This window comes from Tachysurus vachellii, chromosome 15 (genome assembly GCF_030014155.1).
Source record: "Tachysurus vachellii isolate PV-2020 chromosome 15, HZAU_Pvac_v1, whole genome shotgun sequence".
NCBI classification, from domain to species: domain Eukaryota; kingdom Metazoa; phylum Chordata; class Actinopteri; order Siluriformes; family Bagridae; genus Tachysurus; species Tachysurus vachellii.
In genome coordinates, this window is record NC_083474.1 from 6,078,127 (window position 1) to 6,100,831 (window position 22,705).

At 36.5% G+C, this 22,705-nt stretch overlaps 2 protein-coding genes across 2 annotated transcripts; both read left to right on the forward strand.

Moving 5' to 3' along the window:
* The first annotated feature begins 201 nt into the window (after window positions 1-201).
* LOC132858026 (A disintegrin and metalloproteinase with thrombospondin motifs 8) lies at window positions 202-8,848 on the forward strand. Its single transcript, XM_060888189.1, has 9 exons — window positions 202-1,159; window positions 2,140-2,379; window positions 2,747-2,879; window positions 3,038-3,205; window positions 5,023-5,315; window positions 5,536-5,722; window positions 5,979-6,151; window positions 6,271-6,446; window positions 6,538-8,848. Exons 1-9 carry the CDS (start codon window positions 458-460, stop codon window positions 7,259-7,261), a joined length of 2,796 nt encoding a protein of 931 aa, XP_060744172.1. The 5' UTR covers window positions 202-457; the 3' UTR covers window positions 7,262-8,848.
* A 3,449-nt stretch (window positions 8,849-12,297) lies between these two features.
* Window positions 12,298-21,861, forward strand: si:ch211-213d14.1 (POU class 2 homeobox associating-factor 2). The gene is made up of 5 exons (XM_060888377.1): window positions 12,298-12,447; window positions 13,704-13,804; window positions 19,669-19,705; window positions 20,382-20,683; window positions 21,162-21,861. Exons 1-5 carry the CDS (start codon window positions 12,438-12,440, stop codon window positions 21,519-21,521), a joined length of 810 nt encoding a protein of 269 aa, XP_060744360.1. The 5' UTR covers window positions 12,298-12,437; the 3' UTR covers window positions 21,522-21,861.
* Window positions 21,862-22,705: the final 844 nt, after the last annotated feature.

Sequence of the window (22,705 nt, forward strand, 5' to 3'; positions counted from 1 at the left end):
AACTAACAAGCTCATAACAGCTCTTCTGGGGGACGAGAGGAACAGCCTTAGATTTTATACTGGACCAGCAATGTGAGTGGGAGGAGAGACAGTTTCAGAGATTAAAAATAGCCCCTAATACCTCTTCTTTTTTTCTTCAGCAGAGTAGGACAGTATAAAGAGCGCCTGTTTAGTGGACACAGAGTGCACTAAGGCGCAGACTAAAGAGAGCGCTCATAGCCTTACTAACTCTATATAGGCTTGTGTCCTCTATAGTCAAGGTATGTGGACAAAACAGGAATATACCATAAGTCTTCGCCGATGAAAGCACAAGCTGGATAATTAGTTCGTTCATTTTAGACAAAGGCTAAGCGCAATTTTTTTAATCAGCGGCAAGTCGCAGCGGATAAACCGCAGGATAAACCGAGCCATTACGCGCAGCACAAAGTGCGTCTAAATCTCTTGACTACTGGATAAAATGTGTCCGTGGTATTCTGTTGTATTTTTAGCTGCTTATGCGTTCAGTGGAACTGCTTCCAAAGGGCTTGAAGCAGAGGAGATCCTGCCTGTCCGTTTAACGGGACGCACCGGGAGACGCGCAGCGAAAAGTACTGAAGATCATCAGAGTTTTATATTCACAGCTTTCGGACGCAGTTTTACACTGAATCTATACCCAGACACCAGCTTTATATCCCCCTCAATGACAGTGTATCATGTCAGAGCGAAGGATATATCTGCAGCCGTACCAGAAAGACAGGTGTCAGTTTCCGACCTAACAGATGTGAACAAGAGTAAAACTGCAACAGCTGGATCAGATCTGCGACGCTGTTTCTTTACAGGAACTGTGAACTTTGATGATGATTCAGTGGTGTCTGTAAGTCTCTGTCACGGCATTGTGGGATCGTGGGTTTGGGATGGAGATGAGTACCAGATCAAACCCAAGCGCTTTGTCACTGGGATGAACGAGAGCACCACCGACCAGCCACATGTCATCACAAGACAACAAATTACCAAAGCACTTGCTCAGATAGATGCTGGAAGTTCCCCGGTTTCAGGGAAACCCAGCAGGATCAGCCCAGGGTCTTCCAGACGCAGACGCTTTGTCTCTGTGCCGAGATTTATTGAGACTCTGGTGGTGGCGGACGCTTCAGTGTCGAACTTCTACGGTGGAGACACAAAGGCGAGTTGACTGAGACATGAATACATCATTTCAGAGATCATTTCATAACTCATTTTACACACGTGCTACGCTATTGCATGTCTTATCTTGGGTTTCATCTGACATCAGTGGATCAAATAAAATGATGGGGTCAGAGATAGAGGAAATTTCTTATACATTCAGATAAATGCATACAAATGTTGAACACATTTGTATGCATTTATCTGAATGTATAAGAATCTTCATAGTGTTTATGGAAATCCAGACCAACACCAGTAAAAGTCTGAGATCTAACTGTTCAAACTAATCCAACACTAAAATCACCACTATCTCCACAAACAGGCTCTTCATTTACATGTTCCTGCTTAAAGAAACTTTAATGACTGACATATTATTGATATGATCTAAGTGAAGTGTGTAATGAAACCTAAGTCAGGATTTGTATTTGTTCTGTACGTGTTGAGAAATTATTAAGATGCAGACTTTTTTTTCCACCAGAAAATATTATGATAATCCCAGAAGGGCAGAAATCGTCCTAAGTGAGTTTTGCAGATTATATGCAAAAGTGTAAATGCATGTGCCATCTGGACAGAGGGAAAGCATAACATAGATTCAGGGTTAGTCTCACTGAATTGGTCAATTGGCTTTGTTTTTTAAAGAAAATATTCACTGGCACTAACCAACTTTGTATTGTGCAGTTTCCAGCTATCTGAGAGGTCTGTTGAAATTAGCCTACTGTTTCTTGCATTGATCCTTTTTTCCTTGTTTTTTAATTTAAAGAAGCTTTTTTCTGTGTTTTCCATGCTGAAAGATGATGTGGCTGGAAGATTATTTTGGCATTTAAAACTGTAGACTACTTCATCTGATTAAATGTGTATTTAATCCCAAAAAGTAAAATGCTTGTAAATACATATGATATGACACATGAATCAAAAGCAATTTTTTTTAAGCAAACTTGGCAGTCGTGATTAATACAAAGTCTATTTTCTTTCTTTTAACAGCACTATGTCTTAAACTTGGTGTCCATGGCTGCTCAGATTTACAAGCATCCCAGCATTAAAAACTCTCTGAGCATGGTGGTAGTGAAGTTGCTGATAGTGGAAAACAAGGAGGTTGGACCGTCTGTCTCTAGTAACGGAGGCTTGGCACTGCGTAATTTCTGTTCTTGGCAGCAGCAGTTCAACCCATCCAGCCAGAGACATCCCGAGCATTATGACACTGCTCTGCTAATCACCAGAGAGGTGAAAAAAAATCTAGATCTAACTCTTTTAAATCCAGACTATGCTTTTTAAGTAGTGATGCATGCTTGCTACTGTGCTGGGCCTCTGTAAGGTGTAGACATGTGAATTTGATTAACAAGCTGTGTCCTGTCCAGCTGTGATTTAATTTATGTGTGGCTTGGTCTTATGGTGGAAAAGGGGTGGAAAAGATTCCAGGCATGATATTAGGACTCTGTTTAGTTACCACACTGTTAAACTTTGTCACTTGATTAGGTTGCTGTCTCTCAGAAATATTTAGTTTTTTCACAATATTAGGAAAATAAAACATGTTTATTTCCCATCATTATGAAGAGTCAAAACATAAATCTGTTCATTTTGTTCCTTCAAGGACATTTGTGGCCACCAGAGTTGTGACACACTCGGCATAGCTGATGTGGGGACCATGTGTGACCCTAAAAGGAGCTGTTTTGTTATTGAAGACAATGGACTACAGGCGGCCTTCACGATAGCTCACGAATTAGGTGTGTATATATTAAAGTCTTCTAACATTCTAACAGAGACCTACTTTTTTTTCTCTTTTCAAAAAAATACGTCTGCAAAACCCTACTGAATGTTATTGCGTTCATTAATCAATCATTTCATGTCATGGCATCCATTAATTATCCATTTTTCTTTGTAGGCCATGTGATGAGCATGCCTCATGATGATTCCAAGAACTGTGAGAGGTATTTTGGAAATCTGCCCAAGCACCATGTTATGGCTCCAGTTTATACCAGCTTCAAAAAGAAGTCTCCCTGGTCCCCTTGCAGTGCATTCTACATCACAGAGTTCTTTGACAATGGCCACGGTGTGTATATACAATGATAAAATGTCTACAATCCCTGGTAGAATTACAGGTTTGTGTTTGTGATGTAAAAAAATTACCAAAACTATTTCCATCCTGTGTATTTACAGTGTTAAAATCCAACTTGAAAAACATCAAAAATCTTTTTAGTTCAAAATGACAATATCCTGCTTGCATAAGTATGCATACACCTAAATTCATTTGTTTTTAAAGAACCTTTAGATTTCTTGACATTAGTCTTTTTGGGTAAGAGTCTAAATCACTGGGGAACATCTTGCCTTTTTTTTTTTTATTTTTTTTTTTTATTTTTTTTTTTTGCAAAAACATTTTAGATCCATCAAATTGTAAAGAACCTCCTTTAAGTCACCCTAAAGATTTTTTGTTTTTTGTTGGAGTCAGGTCTGGCCTCTGGCTTTGTCATTTAAAAATGATGATCTTTTGGTTTAGCCATTTATTCGTTGATTTGGATATATGCTTTGGGTCAAAATTGTGCATAAAGATACAGTAAAATTCCTTCTTCTCTTCAGCTCAATAGCAGACACCTGAAGGTTGTGCACTGAAATCAGCCGGTACTTGTAGCTAAAGTATACCTTTTGGTGATTTCATAGTGGTGCTCAATTTTCACTATTTGTTAATGATGGCGGGGGCATGGTGGCTTAGTGGTTAGCACGTTCGCCTCACACCTCCAGGGTTGGGGGTTCGATTCCCGCCTCCGCCTTGTGTGTGTGAAGTTTGCATGTTCTCCCCGTGCCTCGGGGGTTTCCTCCGGGTACTCCGGTTTCCTCCCCCGGTCCAAAGACATGCATCGTAGGTTGATTGGCATCTCTGGAAAATTGTCCGTAGTGTGTGAGTGTGTGAGTGAATGAGAGTGTGTGTGTGCCCTGTGATGGGTTGGCACTCCGTCCAGGGTGTATCCTACCTTGATGCCCGATGACGCCTGAGATAGGCACAGGCTCCCCGTGACCCGAGGTAGTTCGGATAAGCGGTAGAAAATGAATGAGTGAGAGTGTTAATGATGGCTTTTACGATGTTTCATGATACATCTAATGTTATCAAAATTCTTTTATACCAATCTCTTGATTGATATGTTTGAGATACCACGCATGCTTTGTAAACTGTTTGTGGACCAGGAATAACATCAATATACCAAATAATTTAAAAGCAGTGAATATTAAAAACTATTAAAGCAAACTTTTTTTCCATCATCAACTGTACTGCTGAACTATTATATATTTGGTTATCATTTATTTATTTATTAGTCTAGCATAGAAGCAAAATCTAACATTAACATTATTTTGTCTTAGAAAAAGGAGAGCAATAAGAGGCCTGAATGTGAACTTTGCAGGAGCTAATACTGCACTTTTTCTCTGAGGGAACATAATGGAAACAGGAAGTTGAATCTCCAACAAAAATATTTTGCTCTATATATAATACAGTTACATGGAATAGAAGCCTAGACAAAACCATACCACTCTTGGAGAATTCTATTTATATTTAAAAGCTAATCCCTAATATTTAAGCTCTAATAAGAAATCATATTAGTTCTTCCACTGAGTAACTGTCTCTGTAGTACTGATGTCATTTATTTCATGAATTGTTTGCTTCCCTCCTACTTTACTGTAGCGTTTGAGGTTGGCAGTCATCTCCCATGTGGCTCTTGCTCTCATTTGGATTTCTCTTCTTAGCTCACTCGTCCAGATGTGCATTCCTGCAGGTCTCCCTAAACGTCAGCAAAGGGAGCCAGACGTTCCTACTATTACACAATACACGTCTCTCTAGATTTACAGTGCTCTTTTTCCTCACTCACTGCTTATTAACAGGAGACTGCTTACTGGATGCCCCTGAGAAGATTTTGCCCTTGCCCACGGAGTTGCCCGGTCTGATTTATAGCCTGGACCACCAATGCCAGCAGATCTTTGGAGAAAATTTCTCACATTGTCAAAATGCCTCTGCTGGGGATGTGTGCAGTCAGCTTTGGTGCCAGGAGGAAGGTCAGTCTCTGTGTACCACCACAAATGGGAGTTTGCCCTGGGCAGATGGCACAGATTGCGCCTCCAACCGGAAGTGCTTGGATGGTGTTTGCACTATGTCTGAGGAGGTAATAGAACCAAAGGTAAGTAATAATAATAATAATATTAATAATAATAATAATAATAATAATAATAATAATAATAATAATAATAATAATAATATTCTAATACCATAATAATATTCTTTGTTTAATCACAAGAACTTTGTAGAACATGAGGTGCATAATGTCCACATTTGAAATAGCTGCGCACAATGTGATATTGTTTTTGTGAGTTGTTGTTATTGGCTTTGTGTGGCTGCAGGAGGTGGTGGATGGAGGCTGGGGACAGTGGGGAGAGTGGAAATCTTGCTCTCGCTCCTGTGATGGAGGAGTAATGTTCTCGTATAGAGAGTGTGATCAGCCAGCTCCACAAAATCAAGGGAAATACTGTGAGGGACAAAGAGTTCAGTATCGCTCCTGCAATACACAGGCCTGTGAAAGCAGCCATGGTATGTTACATGCTGCACTTAATATGTTAAGCTGTAGTTCACTATGAATGTTAAATGTTCTGCATTGACATGGTGCCAGTGCTGGTAATGCTGTCAAGCTCAGCAAATTTGCAAACTATTCATAAGGTAACAATGCTGTTTTAAAGAGAATAATGTAATTCACTTTGGTAGGAAACTTGGAAACGCTGATGGAGTGAGCTAGCACTGCCTTGTATAGTTCTGTTTTGTATAAATAGATTCTCGTTTTTAATTACAGGAAAGAGCTTCCGTGAAGAACAGTGTGGGAAATATAACAATCCCAATCACTTTGATATTCATGGAAATGTCAAGCAATGGATACCAAAATATGCTGGTGTATCACCACGGGACCGATGCAAACTCTTTTGTAGAGCAAGAGGCAGCAGTGAATTCAGAGTGTTTCAAGCCAAGGTACGAACCCAGCCCTTTACTTTATTTTGATGATAAAGATATCCGAGATTCATGCTTATTTTTAAATTAGTTACTAGTATCATTGTTTTAAGGTCAAAGCCTTAACTTCTTAACTGTAGGTCATTGATGGAACAGCATGCAGTCCAGATTCCACATCAATCTGTGTCCAAGGCCAGTGCATTAAAGCTGGCTGTGACCTCCAGATTGGCTCCAATAAGAAGCTTGACAAGTGTGGTGTGTGTGGTGGGAACGGCCTTAGCTGCAGGAAGATATCAGGCTCATATAATAAAATCCTGTAAGACCACTAACATTTATGTTTAACCTTAAAGTCAGTGCTGTGATAATAAACAATTGCAAATCAATAATTTAAGCTCTTCTATTTTCAGCCATGGGTACAGTGATATTGTAACAATACCAGTAGGGGCCACCAATATTGACATCAAGCAGCGGAGCCTCAAGGGCAAAAAGCATGATGGAATCTATCTAGCTATTAAAAGAGAAAATGGTGAGTATATATTGAATGGCAACTTCTCTGTGTCCACTGTCGAACAAGACATTCCTGCTAATGGGGCTGTGCTCAAGTACAGTGGCTCAGCGTCCATCTTAGAACGGATCCAGAGCTTTCGCCAACTCAAGGAAGCCGTCACCATCCAGCTCCTGTCCACCTCTGGAGAGACCACCCCAGCAAAAGTCAAATATACATTCTTTATCCCAAAAGGCATCTCTTTTGGTAAACCAAAAGAGGGAAAGACATCTGTCCATCCTTTCGGTGTTCCACAGTGGGTAGTAGGAGAGTGGTCAGAGTGTTCCAAAAGCTGTGGTTCAGGATGGTCTCGGAGAACGGTGGAGTGCAAGGATAATGCTGGCTTTTACTTTAATCACTGTGACAAAGACCTCAGACCTGCTGACATCAGGCCCTGTGCAGATCTTCCATGTCCAATGTGGCAAATAGGTCCATGGTCATCATGTTCTCAAACATGTGGTCATGGGGAACGCCATCGCAGTGTGGACTGCATTGATTTCACTGGGAAGGTTGTTGACAAAGCAAAGTGTGATTCTTCCAAGCAACCCAACCCAGTGTACGGAGAATGCATGTACCAGGAGTGCTAAATAACACCTAAGCAAACTTTAACTTTAGACCTGTCCTGAAGGGCACAATTCCAGCATGGTTTGGTGATTCATATCAACATTAATTCATTAATCTAGCTCATTAGTTTAATACCAAGTTTAGAAGGTTTGTACAAGCTGGTAAAGCACCAAACTGTGCTGGACTCCAGCCATCTGGGATCTAGTAGAATGACAGAAGAATAAAAAAAAAAAACTACTAACCTCCTTAACGAGGCTTTGAAGCAAAGCAGGAAAAGCTTAGTTGTAGGATGAAAAACTAAACCAGTCCAAATGACACGGCTTTGGCCTGTTGGAACAAAGTGTTGTTTCCAACATTTATTTAAAACCACTATTGCTTTATTTCGAGTAGAAATCTACCTCAATATATTTAATCAGCGTCCTCTTTACTGGTTGTTTCCCATGCAGCTACAAATCATTACAGATCAAATAAATCAGTACTCGGTCATTCTTTCCTTGGGATTCATAATTTTTAAAAAAAAGTTTAAGGTCTGACTGTCATTTAGGTCATATAACAAACTCGCCAACAATCTGTCAAATTAATGACAGTTGAATTCATTTCTTATTACGTTTTACAATGTGTTCGCAATACAGTTTTTGTTCAGAGCTAGTAGGAATATTGTGATTTGTTCTAAGAATAGTGAAATGATGATGAAGTGTATTTTGATATGACAGAGTCTATATGGCTTTTCCATCTTTTTCTGTAGTAATTTAAACTAAGAATTGTTTAGTTGTGTATGTGATGATGCATTTTCTGAAAAGCTGTATTACCCAAGGAGTGTTCAACCATTTCTGCATTGTCACAAGTTGTTAACTTCATATGAGCATTCTAGTTGTGTATATTACATGTATTAAACATATCGAAAAACAGTAATATATATTATCCCTTCAGTGAAGGTCCATGCTATTTTATTATGTCATAAAATCTCCATAGAGTTATTATTATTTTTAGTGTATATGTTTTAAATGGAAACAAAATAAAAAGGTTATTTCTTCTGGTGCTGTCTGGGGTTTTTCTGGCTTTAATATATGACATATGGGTGGACATAAACTAAATGGTCGAAGGTATGTGGACACCTGACTATCACCCCCACATCCGGGTTTTCCCTAAACTGATGCCACAAAGCTGAAAGCAGACAATTGTCTCAGAAGACTTTTATATGTTGTAGCCCCTGTTCACAAAGTGAGCTTCATGAAGACATGGTGTGTTAATAATGGTGTGGAAGAACTTGAGTGTCCTTCACAGAGCCCTGACCTCGAATCCCACTGAACACCTTTGCGATGAACTGAAATGCAGACTGAACCCAGTGCCTGACATCAGTGCCTAATGCTTTATTGGCTGAAAGATCACACTCCAATATCTAGTGAAAAGCCTTCCCAGAATTGTGGAGGGTGGAGGTTATTGTAACAGCAAAGAGGGGCAACAGCTGAAGTAGGATGTTCAGCAAACACATTTGGATGTGATGGTCACATATTCACAAACATTTGGCCATATAGTATATGTTAAAATGTAGTGTACTATGATGTGACTCCTCACCATTATCAATGTAGTTTAAAATCTCTTGATATAAATTATTGCACATGAGTCTATATTGAGTTTATCTTCTATGTTTCCTGTTTGTCATTGGTGTATAATCGCATCATTGTGTCATGGATTTATTTTTCACAACAATGACACCCAAGATATTACATCATGTATGTCATTATAATGACAGTTAAATAATAAAAGTTGCATTCTCTGCTTCGTTTTTTTCTTTTAATGTACCTCCAATGAAAATCCATAAGAATTCTATTTTTTACAATATAATTCCAAAGCACTAGCTTAGATAGCTGTAAAAGCTGGCGTGGATTAAAGTGCTAGTTAAAATAGAAGGATGAGACATGCTTGATAGAGACAGTGGAATTTTTATTGCCACAGATTGCCCTGCTTTCTAAATGCTTGTGTTTTTTTTTTTCTATGCTTTGTCACAATTCATCTCCCCGAACTTTGTAAAACGAAGTAACACCGATATATATGGCTATGTGAAACTTTACCAGAATGCCTCTGAGGAGACACATAGCTGAGAACAGCTGTGGTTCATCCTGCAGTGGGCTAAACATTTGGCCCTGATTGAGGTGCATCTGCAACATTACTTATATAATCTTCAAATCTAACATTTTCAGCAATTAGTTTTCAACACAGAAATGCTTTCAAATCAACAGACATAACCTTCTTTTATGGTTCACATTAAAGAATCAGTATTCATGACAGCAACGATTTTCTAGGAAATATTCTATCTCTGTCTTCAATTCACACACAAAGGCTTTCTCTATTGGTGTGAATACAGTATAAATCTCTCATTTAGTGCTGCTGGGCTTAGTTACATAATCTTTGTTCCTGTTCCATTCTCCACTACAGAGATACATGTTTTGCTTGGTGTCCTGTGAACGGTGCAGTAATGAGAAACATGCCTTATTAAAACAGCAGGGCCACTGTTAATTATCAGCTAAACCTGGAGCCTCCTGAATTATACTGTACTTAAATGCTTAGGCCTGACATTTATAAAGTTCCGCTTTACGCACTGAATGTTCCATTATTTCTTTCAATACATTCTGTGGTTTGAGGTACTTTAGTGAAAAATGAAAATAATGACATTTACTGTGAGGAACAGTGACATTTACCTTTTCCCCTGCTGAAGCCTGGGAAATTGCAGTGGCAGTAATTTATTGCATCTGAGGGCACTGGAGAACTCACTAGGTAAGCAGGAATTAAGTTAGTGTATAGTGTGTGTATATGCTTATCTTATAGAATTTTAGATGATTACAATGTTTTTGTTATTTATATATTTTAAAAATCCCTCTCTCTCTCTCTCTCTCTCTCTCTCTCTCTCTCTCTCTCTCTCTCTCTCTCTCTCTCTCTCTCTCTCTCTCTCTCTCTCTCTCTCTCTCTGTCACCACAATTTCCCCACAGACCTTCACACCAGTCATGACAATCATGTATAACATGATCCTTCTGTAGATTTGCGGAAAAGGTCAACTTTGACCTGAGTACAGAAAATATTCTAACTGTAAAACCCTGAGTAAAGTTCTATATAACAGTCTGACTCAGTAGAGGCAGGGATCAGTCTCTTTCATATTTAACATCCGCTTTATCCCACATTCCCTCAAGCAAGTTCAGTGATGTAATGACAGTCATGATTAGTAGATGCGTAAGAATGCAGTGAGTAAGTGTGAATAGGCTGTGTGCCCAGTGTTCCATGAGTAAACTTTCACAGGGACCCTGACCTGGTTAAAATGCGTCACCGAAGAAGAAAATGAATGAATAAATGAATGAATGAATGACCAATTCACACATTTATAACTGAGTAATATAAGTGAACTGACTCAGTAACACACATTAAAGAACATCTGTATGAAATATCAGTAGAGGTTTATTAAATACTACTTTTATACATTTACAAATGTATTTCTCAGATTTTCAGATACTGTACACTCTTAGATTTTCTTGGAGCACTGAGAGTCTCGAATTGACGTCAGTCTTCAAGTTGGTGACATTTTTACAGAAAGAGCCCCTTTTTTGGATGTAGTCAGGAGTACAAGGCAAAGTAAGGGAGTGAGAGTGTACAGTAACACGATTCCAAGTACTTAGCTAGAGGAATATTTCCACTCTAAAAGGAGGAGTGGAATGTGTACTGGCTGTTCTCTATTGATAACAAGACGAGTGAGACAAGGGGAGGAGATCATACTGTAATTCATCATTTGTCTTTTACAGAACCATCTCCAAACCCCAGTGAGACTAGACTAGCTACTTTCCCTGTGGTCACTTAACCTCTATATGTCCAAATCCACACAACATACACTTTATTAGACTAAGATGATTATACAAAGTGCTAGATTTACTCAAATAAGTTTACAATGCGGTTAATGTTGTATTTTATATACTTTCAAAACCTTCAAAGAACAGATTTCCGAGTCATCATGGTTTAACATTTTTTTTTAAAACAAGAAACTCTTTAGAAAGAGTGACGTTTAAAGTGTTACTCTACAGTCCTCCGCAAGAGGGCAGCACAGCCATGTGAACTAAAACCTATAGGCTCTCATTCTCTTACTGAACAGACCTGATTAAATAAATACATAAAAATTTGGCAATAATCCATCATATGTTGATGCTACTCTGAGAGGAGGAAAGGTGCTAACTGACATTTAACCTAAAGCTATAACAAGTTAAAACAGGAACAACTTTGAACATTTTTGGAAACTCAACTTACCTTTTTGGCTCAAGGCAACTTCAGGTCAGATTTATGAATGCAACAAGACAGTTGATGTTGTTTCCTCATTAGTTTTAGAATGAAGAATGAAGTCATGTAATGGTTCTCATTATGCCAAGTTTAATGTGTACATTAAACTGACGTACAGTATGTACCAATTAAATCCGAGCCAACATTCTGTTGCACTCAACATGCAGTAGAATATTATTGAAAAAACTTCCCAAGGCTTTTTAAAATGTTTTTATTCATTTTACTCAAACTTTATCTTACATTAAAAAAAACAAGCTGAACAAATTCACAGCCAGAAAAAAACTTTTTTTTTTTAATTTACAAAGAGAACAAATAGACTTTCAAATCCAACCTATAACATACTGGGTTAATCTAAACAACCCAAACTAGCCATTACAAATACCCCCCAAAAAAAAAAAAAAAATGTAAGTTCTATTTTGTTTTGTACATTTTTTTGTATTTATAATTTGTTTAATGATCAAAACTTTCTGTTCTAGTATAATCAGACTAATATAGAATATGTTTGCTTACTATCCACTGTCTCAATCAGTACAATTCTTAAAACAATCCCAAAATACTCAACGTATGGCTAAAAGGAGCCACGTAGGATTCGTCCGTGATGTTGCTATGCTTTCAGTGTCCTCTCCTCTTTAATCTAGAACATGGATGCAAATATTGGAAAAACGTCCTACCATTTATTTGCATTTAAACAAATTGCTGATGGTCATTTCAAAAGCTGCTTACTCATTCAGCTTTGATGGAAAAGTCACATTTAGACTTAAGATCTGATGTCTTGGGTACAATGATCAAATTCTGTTCAAGTTTTGAAGTAGACACTGCCATTTTGCTGGAATAGTGACTTGGCCTTAAAATTAGTCTCAACTCAAGCAAACCTGATCTGCAACATGGAAGCAGGTAAGCTAACTTACAATATCACTTGACGATGAGCTAAAGGAAATAATTCAGCTTGGGAGGTCAAGATATTGTGTGTTAATGCAGTCTATGGCTGAGTCTATGCAGTCTATAGGGATTTTTGTCATTTGGTCCATATATAGTACTAAAAGTGTATCTCTTGTACTGTATAGTATTATTCTGTCAATTGTACCTCCTTGTCTTTTAAATTTGATAAAGATATACAGTATATATAAAGCTAGAATAGAGCTCAGAAAACAGTGCTCAGCTTACTAGAGAACTTAACATTAATCAGTTTGTCACTTTGGGGCAGGGGAGCCACTGAAACACATCATAGACTCTGCAGTTCATTCATAAATCTGTGGTCTTTTACATAATACTACTATGCTTTTTGCATGCAATTTCCTATCTCAGAGCAATTTTAAATTGCAAATATGGCATCTGTTGACAGATATTTGCTACCCAGGAATGTTATTCCAAGTGACATATAATACAAACTAAGAGAATATATAACTCATCCCACCAGATGATCTACTTGTCTTTTACCGTTAAATGTTACTCAGATGCATCATTTCAAGTATCTGTGACTCATAAAGCAGATTCTTCTGTGAGTCAGATCTTATGTAGTGCTAGATTTACTATAGGCCTGGTTTTCTCACTGATCAAAACTTGCCTAAAGTTCCTGACTGACAGATAAACTCCCACAGGCACAGTACACAGTAGATTTTATTATCGGAATGTTACCTGTGAAATCTCAGGCAAAAGTATGTGTATAGTTCAAACATGAATCACCTAAAGAAACTATTTTCTGGGCAGAATATCATGAACTGCTGATAGATGAGTTTGTGCTTTGTCAGCATTTTTTGCCGAAAATACATTTAAGAAGCAGAGCATAATTTTATTCTATTATTATTATTATTATTATTATTATTATTATTATTATTATTATTATTATTATTATTATTTTATATAATTTTCTTTTTTTGAACATTCTTTATTCAAATATACAGAATACAAAATGGCATATTTTTAATTTGCGACTTTTTAAAGAGCAACATTTCTAGTTTATTCAAATAATAATATTTATGTATTGATTTTCTGATAAGGTATCAAATGAAATGCCTAATTTCTTTTTGATACTTAATTTAGAATTTTGTTTCTTAGAATGAATCTTTTCACATAATTTATTGTTAATTTATTTATTTTACAGTGTCAAGGCATTTAGTGTTGTGATATTGTGATGTATTTTCTTTTCACAGAGTACTCCAAGCGAGTGTATCAGGGAGTCCGTGTCAAGCATACTGTCAAGGATTTGCTGGCTGAAAAGAGATCACGACAAACCAGTGGCCCACGTTTTGCTGTAAGTTCAACATCTAATATGTTGGGCCATTTAGCCTAAAGCTGAAATTCAGTCTGTGACAGCGTTTCCATGCACTTTTTTATTTATTGCATGCAAACAGACAGTTAAAACAGTTGGTATGGCTATCTGGTAACATTATGCATGGCTTTGCACTTTTATTTGCCCACGGGATTATCGTTGTATTTTAATGATTCTTGAGTCTTTGGTCCTAGGTATATGCCTTTTTCAATCTGGCTCCTTTCTCCATCCCGTGTGGTAATGTAAAGCCCATCAGCAAATACCAAAACATAAGCAATAAGTACCTAAAAGGAACAGGGCAATCACATGTGCTTTCACAATGAAGGCAGCAACAATAACCAACAATGAAAATGGTCACGAACACCATGCCACAGCAAGTTAAGCTGCCGTTTTGGTCTGTGGTCTGCCTATGCAAAGTCAAAGTCTCGCACACCTGCCCAGTAATATTGTTCTTCCTGCAGACCACAGACAAGTCTGCCATTGTTGCCCCAGACAGACTAGAATAAGGCTTTTTGACTTCTTGCTGCTGCAGCAACGCCAGCTTTTCATGGATAAGTCCTCACTATTGTTTCTCAGTGGAGCCGCTTCTGTTTGCATTGCCATCTTAACTTTGGATTCATTCACGCAGTATAAGAAAAGAAAGCTGAAATACAAGCACACAAAAAACAGGTTACTTTGCACACAGCAACGCATGGCACGGCAGCACACGCATCATGCATAGGCATGAATAAACATCTCTCCACTGATTTTCTTTTTTTTTTTTTAAATGTTTAAAGCCACAAAATGTGACCTGTAAAAAAAGATGTCAGCAAAATTCTCTTTATTTACAAATGCGATACTTTAAATTTCTTCCTTACAAATAAACAGCAACGCTTAATGCAAAGTATTTTAGTACATTTCTGTAAGTTGTGGTTGTGGTGAGGATCATGACTTAACAACTGTAAAATATACTAGAGAGAATTTTTATATATTTATTTATTTATTTATTTATTTATTTATTTATTTATTTATTTATTTATTTATTTGTTTATTTATTTGTTTATTTAAGATATCACTTAAATTTAAATGTTTGTCTTTTTATGTTATTTAATAATTAAAAATGTAGCTGCAAATATCTGGAAATATCCAAGTGTCAATGTGGTCATAGAAATAAAATCATGCATCCAAAAAAAAAAGGGGGAAAATATACAATATTAATTTGAGCAAATCCAAGTCAACATAAAAGTTGTTTGAGTTTCAGCTGGCTTTTGTGAAGTTTGTGGCCTTTTTATTAAAAAGAAGAGACAGACTGTCTACAGGTGTAAACAATGTTTCAGGTCTAAACTTGACACACAGCAAAGGGAGGCACTTGCCACACTTGCTCTTTGAGTATAATAGCAACAGAAGAAGAGTTAAATAGCTGGATCTCTTATTGTATAATCCATGCTGAGCATGAGCCTTAGCCTTTCATAACTACGAACTACAAATTTGGGCATTTGGGTAATGGGTTTTATATTGAGTAATTACTTTTTTTGGTGGTATAATAAAAAGATTACTTTATTATGAACCTTTTGAAATAAACTGTACAATGCAAAAGTCGGTAAGGATGCCTTCAAAAATAATGAAATGAAATGTTTTCATTTATTTTTCTATTATATATAAATATTTCTAGTATATATAAATATCTTAATTACAAAGCTTCTTTAAACCGCACTAAACTGAACAGGATAATCTTACCTTTTAAAACACATCAGTAGTCTCAGGTACACTTTGTAAAGCTTTATTGTAAATCTAGGAGAATCTGCTGCAGATCATGTGGAGGCTTTTGACTGTCATGCTTGTTTTTTCAGATAAATCCTTGAAGCCAGCAGTGTTTTTCTTGTCTGAACAGTGGACTATGATGTAATATATTACTTTACTGACTTGCAAATGTAATGTTTCTTTTTGGTTTGAAATGTAGGATTGGAAAAGCAAAGTGTTTCTCTCTCTCTCTCTCTCTCTCTCTCTCTCTCTCTCTCTCTATATATATATATATATATATATATATATATATATATATATATATATATATATATATATATATATATATATATAAATATATATATATATATAAATATATATTATTTATATTCCTACTATCCAAGTGTCATATAGAATAGGATCGAGACCTCTTGTGTTCTCAAGGGAGTTTATATATGTATATATATATATATATATATATATATATATATATATATATATATATATATATATATATACATATATAAACTCCCTTGAGAACATATGAGAACTCCCTATATGACACTTGGATAGTGGGAATATAAATAATTTCTTTTCTATAATGACTTTAACGACTTTTTTAATGACTTCATGCGTTTTAACAGGGACTTGAGTATGAAGTTATAAACTGTTCACTGATGGAGACTTGAGTGTAAACAATTGCAGTCTTTGGGATATTCGAAGTAGAACATCAGCAAATATTTATAGGGCTTTTATTTTAATCTGTATTGTCATAAAGCAGCTTTACAAACAACCTAAATATAGATATACATCACTGCTGTGCAAACCAGAGGTGACTCACTGAGAGAAAAAAAACTTTGTATCAACAGGGCATCTTTCCTTGTGACACCCAAAAAATATATACAGGAATTAATAATCATTACACTTTACAGTTGTAGAGGAATAAAGGCAAACAATACTAAGTGTGTTAAAGGTTATTGAGTGTGAGTATTTTAAGTAGGAGCCCTAAGATAATCACATGGTAGGTTTGTGATTACAGTAGCAGGATGTAGGAGGTATAAGTTAACGAGTTTCTGCTTAACAAGATTCAGGCAGAACATGGACATAACATATTTTGGGGAAATGCAAATCTTTGGCATATCCATGAGAGATGAAAGCAGAAGCTGAGCCACAAGTACAGAAAACTCAGGGAATACTGATCCGGTTAATAATAATAATAATAATAAAATGATGATAATACAAATTAAATGGTTACTTTGTCAGCTCACATTAGCTCTCTGGTGTGTTAGCACTGCTCTGTTAGGAGGGTGAATTTGCATGTCATGTTTTTTTTCCCCTATTATTTTGTCTCTTACCACACTAGTATGTCATACTGGCTGTTAGCACGTTTGTGCTGCAAAATGTGTGTGCATATGTGTTTGTGTGTGTGTGTATGTATAGGGTATGATCTTTGAGCTACAATGTTTTGTGGTCCATACATATATATATAGTGTATGTTCAGTAAATCAAAATGACATATTTTAGTAATAATGACATATTTTAGTATAAGGCAGTGTACTGGAACGCGTGCATATTGTATATTGAGAATGAACGTTTTACAAGTGTTGTTTTCTTAAGACTGCTGCATGTTGTGGTCTCCATGGCAGGACTACAGTATGTCATCAGTATGATCCCTTGCCTCACACACAGAACACACAAATCCTGTAATATTGCTGGCACTTTGAGCTGTAGATACACACAGCTACTTTCTGTACATCTGTTTAACTCAGAATGGCCTCAGGTGTTGACTGACACAGCATGTGCAGGTGCAGAGATCTTTTAAAAGGTTTAACTGGGTTCAAATTACCTAATGAGCTCTCAGTGGTGCTTGGCCGACTTAGGTGTGAAATGCATATTTTTACTTTAGCTTTGCACCTGAATCCAATTATACTAACAGCTCAGTCGTAAAGCTGTTATACTGCATACGATGCTTTGTATAAAAGTTGTGTGTATGACATGCAACTAACCATGAAACCGACAGTACACTGTATTTCATGCATACAGTGTATCTTCTCTCTGCATGTGAAATCTGTACTTTACTTTACTGATAGTTGTAGGGGGGTTTTCACCAGCAGTCAGTTCATGATTAGAACAATGTCACACTGATCTGAGCTTCACTGACACACTGCAGTGTCTATTATATCAGCATATGTCCAATAGTCCAATAGTCCGCAAAAATTTCTGTTTTTGTATAAAGCTTTATTGCTTTACAACTCAAGCACCTGTCAATCAAAGTAGATTGTATGAACTGTATTGTAAAGGCAGAGGCGGATATGTGGGGGAGGTACAACCTCAGCTAAATAAACACAGGGCGGTTTACGGTCACAGGATTTTTTTTTTTACTCAGTTGGACCTCATTAAAGTTTTTTTTGTATGTGTTTGTGCAAAGATTTTTGCCCAAACACAAAGGGTTTGTGCAAAAGAAAAAAAACTGAACATATGAGAAAAAAACATAAGATGACAAACATTCCTCTTATTTTATAGACTAATTATTTAAGGTTCATTATGTTAAGCTATTATCTAGATATTCAGATTTAACACAATGAAGGTGCATCAGGGCAAAGTGGTCTATTTTTAAACATTTGTAAAAGTCCAGTTACAAGAAAGACTGGTGGTTATTAAGATCAGACCTAGAACATGTATAGGTTCCTTATCATTTAATTGTTCTTCTGTGGGAATCTATGTAAAATCCTACAACAAACTGTTTTCGTCTCGGTATGAGCTCCAAACTGTAATCTTTTATGAAGGTACAGTATACTGTAGATGCTAACATACAAAAAATACAGATCATGAAACCACCGAAAGATGATATGTATTATTACTACACCTAACGTCTATATATCCAGCGTACTCTCTGCTTCCAGCTCATCACTTATTCCTCAAGCTCCTTTTAGGTACAGGGTTTGGCTCTTCACAAACAACCCTTTTTTCATACCCTGCCTAGTAGGCAACACAGAGAAGTCTTGTGATGGGCAAATGACATTCAAATCCAGGCCTCAAAATTTGCTTGCCCTCCAGCCAGGGTTATGTTCATATAGATTTTTTTATGTTTGTTATATGCAAATGATTGAGAACCTCCAGTGTATCAGTTTTGTCTGCATGATACTTCACCAGATTTTGACATGGTTTCCAATTGGACTTCATATGTTTGAAGCCCTAACCCCAACCCACTTTTACAGGTATATTTTATAACTTAGATTTAATATAACTCTCTCTCTCTCTCTGTGTGTGTGTGTGTGTGTGAGAGAGAGAGAGAGAGAGAGAGAGAGAGTGTGTGAATAAATGAAAGCTGAGAGATACAGTATGACATTTAGTATATAACTCTTTAATAGTGAGCTTCCCATATTCTGATGTATAGTAGGTTGATTTTAAGCATCGTTCAATGGAAATGTTTTCTGTTATTTTATTATTCTTTTTCTTATCACATGCTTTATGGTCATATGACAATATATATACAAATATCCTACACAATCAGACGTCTGCCTGTTCATAGAGTTATTCCAGCAAAAGTGAAATAACTAATTCATTTTTAAAATTGCATCCAAATATTACAAACTATGTTATTTACAGACTAAAATGATCAATGTTGTAGGAAAGTGTGCCAAGCGAGGAGAAGAACAACTAATGGACAAGTTCAATTATTTCACTTTACCAACATGTAAAATGATAATAGCGATCAAAACCACCATTCAAACTTAGTCTTATTCAAATGTAGCAGACTGCTCCACCCAAAGCACACCAACAACAATAACTGGGTAAAAAGAAAAGGCTTCTATTCTAAACTGAAGTGACTAGGCATTGAAAATTGTGTAAAACCAAACAAATCACGCACCACACAAACATTATCCTAAACCATAAGACAAGACTATGTCTCAGAAAATAATTAGCGGATGAGTATTCATAACTACAGCATTTACGTTTAGTCCCCAGTCCTCAAGATTACATGGATTTTTCTAGTGATATAGATTTACAGGAATATTTCATTCTAAATATAAATAAATTGTAAAAATAGGTCCTTATGTTACATAAAGATACATAACCACCCATGCTTATCCAGCTAAAAGATTTAGCTCTTTCTCTGTTTTTAGGGGGTGTCCTCTCAGAGCCCGCTCGTCCAAATGGCAGGTGAGAATAAAATGTTCTTTTTTCATCATTAAAGAAATATTTCCATGTTTTTCTGAAAGCCACTAGCAGTCGTCCATGCGATTCCTTACACAGATAATGTTTATAATGTTTACAAGTTCAAGCATAAAGTGAGTTTACAAAAACACCTGCTTACTGTATAATTTGAATATAAATCTCTTTTCGTTTGTCATACTAATAAAGGAAGCAACATAACTGTTCATTTACCTTAAATCAAATTTTTTTTTTACATCATCCAAACAAATACTGCCTATTTGTCATTTGGCTAATGTGAAGGTTGTTTTATTCAAAAAAAAAATAACGATTATTACAACAAAACTGCCCCCAGATTGTGTCCTATGTGAGATATACTGTATGTGATACTCAAGTACTGTATAAGGGCTGCACAATTTGGACAGTCACTCACTACCCACAACATTTGCAAAGCAGAACCAAGCGAGTTGTTCTCTCGGTTTTTAATATAAAATAGACGCCATCATTTTTCAAATCTTCTTCTTCTTCTTCTTCTTCTTCTTCTTCTTCTTCTTCTTCTTCTTCTTCACCCTGTTTTTGCAAACTTGCGACAGACATTTCATCTAGATTGGATCTAACTGTTATTACAATAAATCACAGTCTAATAAACAGCTGCAAGACTCAAGTTTATTCCCATTGTGTTTAGGTTCCCATTCTCTGCCGGGATATTATAGCATGAGAAGACCAATCTTTTCTGATGCTGAGTTTTGCTCTTCGAGCAAGCAGTTCTCAGCAGACATCTATTCTTCAGCACTGACAGCAAAGTCCTTCTCCTGTGACACTACACCCATGTCTACTTACTCATCCCTGATAGATAGTTACTACCCAGAGACTTTCAGTGACTACCGCAGTGCTGCTCACACTGGGGGAGGAAGTTCTCTCTTCTCGTCCTCCGCCTTGGCCGCACGGCTTCCCCCTTTTCCTGGAGACACCTCTCACTTTATGCTGGTAAGGTGATTAGTGAGGTGTGGATTTTGGTATTGCTCTAAGCTGTAGCGATGTATCTTAAAATAATGATCATGGTAGAGATTTGTATAACAAACTAATTTTGTGTCAACTTTGTAGTAGAAAAATATAATGATCATTTACTAAACATTAGTAAAGTCAAGTCAAGTTTGTTTTTAATTATCATTCCTCTATATATCTTCTATACTTTGGAACAAAATTTGGTTTATCCAAGACCAGAAATCATGATGCTGTTGATATATTTCTAATTTCTAGTCCATTTTCTTATTTATGCACACTCTTTTAATTCTGTGTAAAACAACTTCCTGTGTAAACCTCCTTAAAACAAAGATATGTTATCTTGCCTTGTACCACAGGCAAAACTGTCAGTGTTCATCTCTGATAAGATCAACATCATCCTCCAGTCTGTAGCTTAACACAGAGCCAGGAATCTGAGTCATGTTTGTGTTTGTGTGTGCAGAGGGATTCCTGGGAGCAGGCCGGGATAGAGCCTGCAGAGGGGTTGTGTGGGAACGTTTTGGCTCCGGCAACCGTGGAGCCGTCCAGCCCCAGCCAGTACCGCTCGTCCTCCAGGAGCTCCAGCATGGGCTCGTCACAATTTTACTCCCTCCACACGTTGGATGATATGCCATATCACTCATCCTTCCAGCTGCCTTCAAGCTTCCCATGCCCAACATACAGTGAACATGTAGCCAAACTCCCAGCCCTGTCCACGGAGGACACAGACAATGCCCCATCTGCCCTGAATGATATGCTGCCATGGGTCAAAGAAGATGCCACTGGAGCCTGGTCACACTGTGAAATTAGGAGAACTTTCTGATGCAGAGCATTTGAATTGCAAACATGGCAATGCTTGGTGTACAGTACATAGGAGGAACAAAGGACAGTCCATTTAAACTTTTAAAACATCTGGAGCTAAAACTAATTTTCAGTGGAACAAATACAAATAAAATTGCTCACACGTGAACACACATTAATACACGACTGGATATTAAAGTATATGTATTAAAACAAAACAAAACAAAAACATGGAAAGCAAGAGGACAAGTTGTCTAAGAGGACTAAGATTACGCTGAATAGAGAGAGACACAGGGCATTCACTTTTCTTTTTTCTTATTTAAATTGCATTTAATATAATATGATATAGGTATATTCACTGATATATGGATAAATATGATATTGATATATTCACTAATAAATTAAGTGCTGTTTATTGTATGTTTTATGTTTTATTATATTGGTTACTTGTAATGCTTAAAAAATATAAGTAATTTTATATCAGTCTACATCCAAAAGAGATTAATCCAGGAGTTTGTGGTAATGCCATTACAAGAATGTCTATGTGTTGAATAAAGTGAAACTGAAATTGTATTTTTTCATTAAGCCTTTCATTTTTTTGTTACCTCTTTCCTTTATTATCTTAATTACCTTTTCTTGGCATTTTGGTTATTCTCATTGTTATAATTCTTACGCAGGGCTCATTATAGGCTGCTTTGCTAGTTTAATAGATTATATTAAAAGACTGGAATAGTTTGCTTTAAACAAAGCACATAAACAAATCAGTAGAGTGTCCAAGTTTTGAGACAACAGGGAACAAGAAACACTAAGATTTGGCAATTACGTATACGGCAAATTTGAATTTATAGAATACCTGATTTGTTCTGTACAAAATGAATGGCCAAATTTTTTGTATTGACTCAGTGGTTAATACATTTTTCAGAAATCCTGACACTTAAGGGATTTGCACAAAATATCAACACAATTCTTTCCATTTAAGTGGCTGGATAAGAGCCATTAGGCTTTGTAGACATGAATTTGGCATAAGTGATAGACCTCTCAGATCTCACGTCTTACACACACACACACACACACACACACACACACATAAAATTAAATATATTTTTTAGATCTAATGGTTAAATCTATAATGTTGATATATTGGATAAGTTTGGATAAGTTCATGAAGAAACTTCTAAATATCTTTCAATAATAATAATAATAATA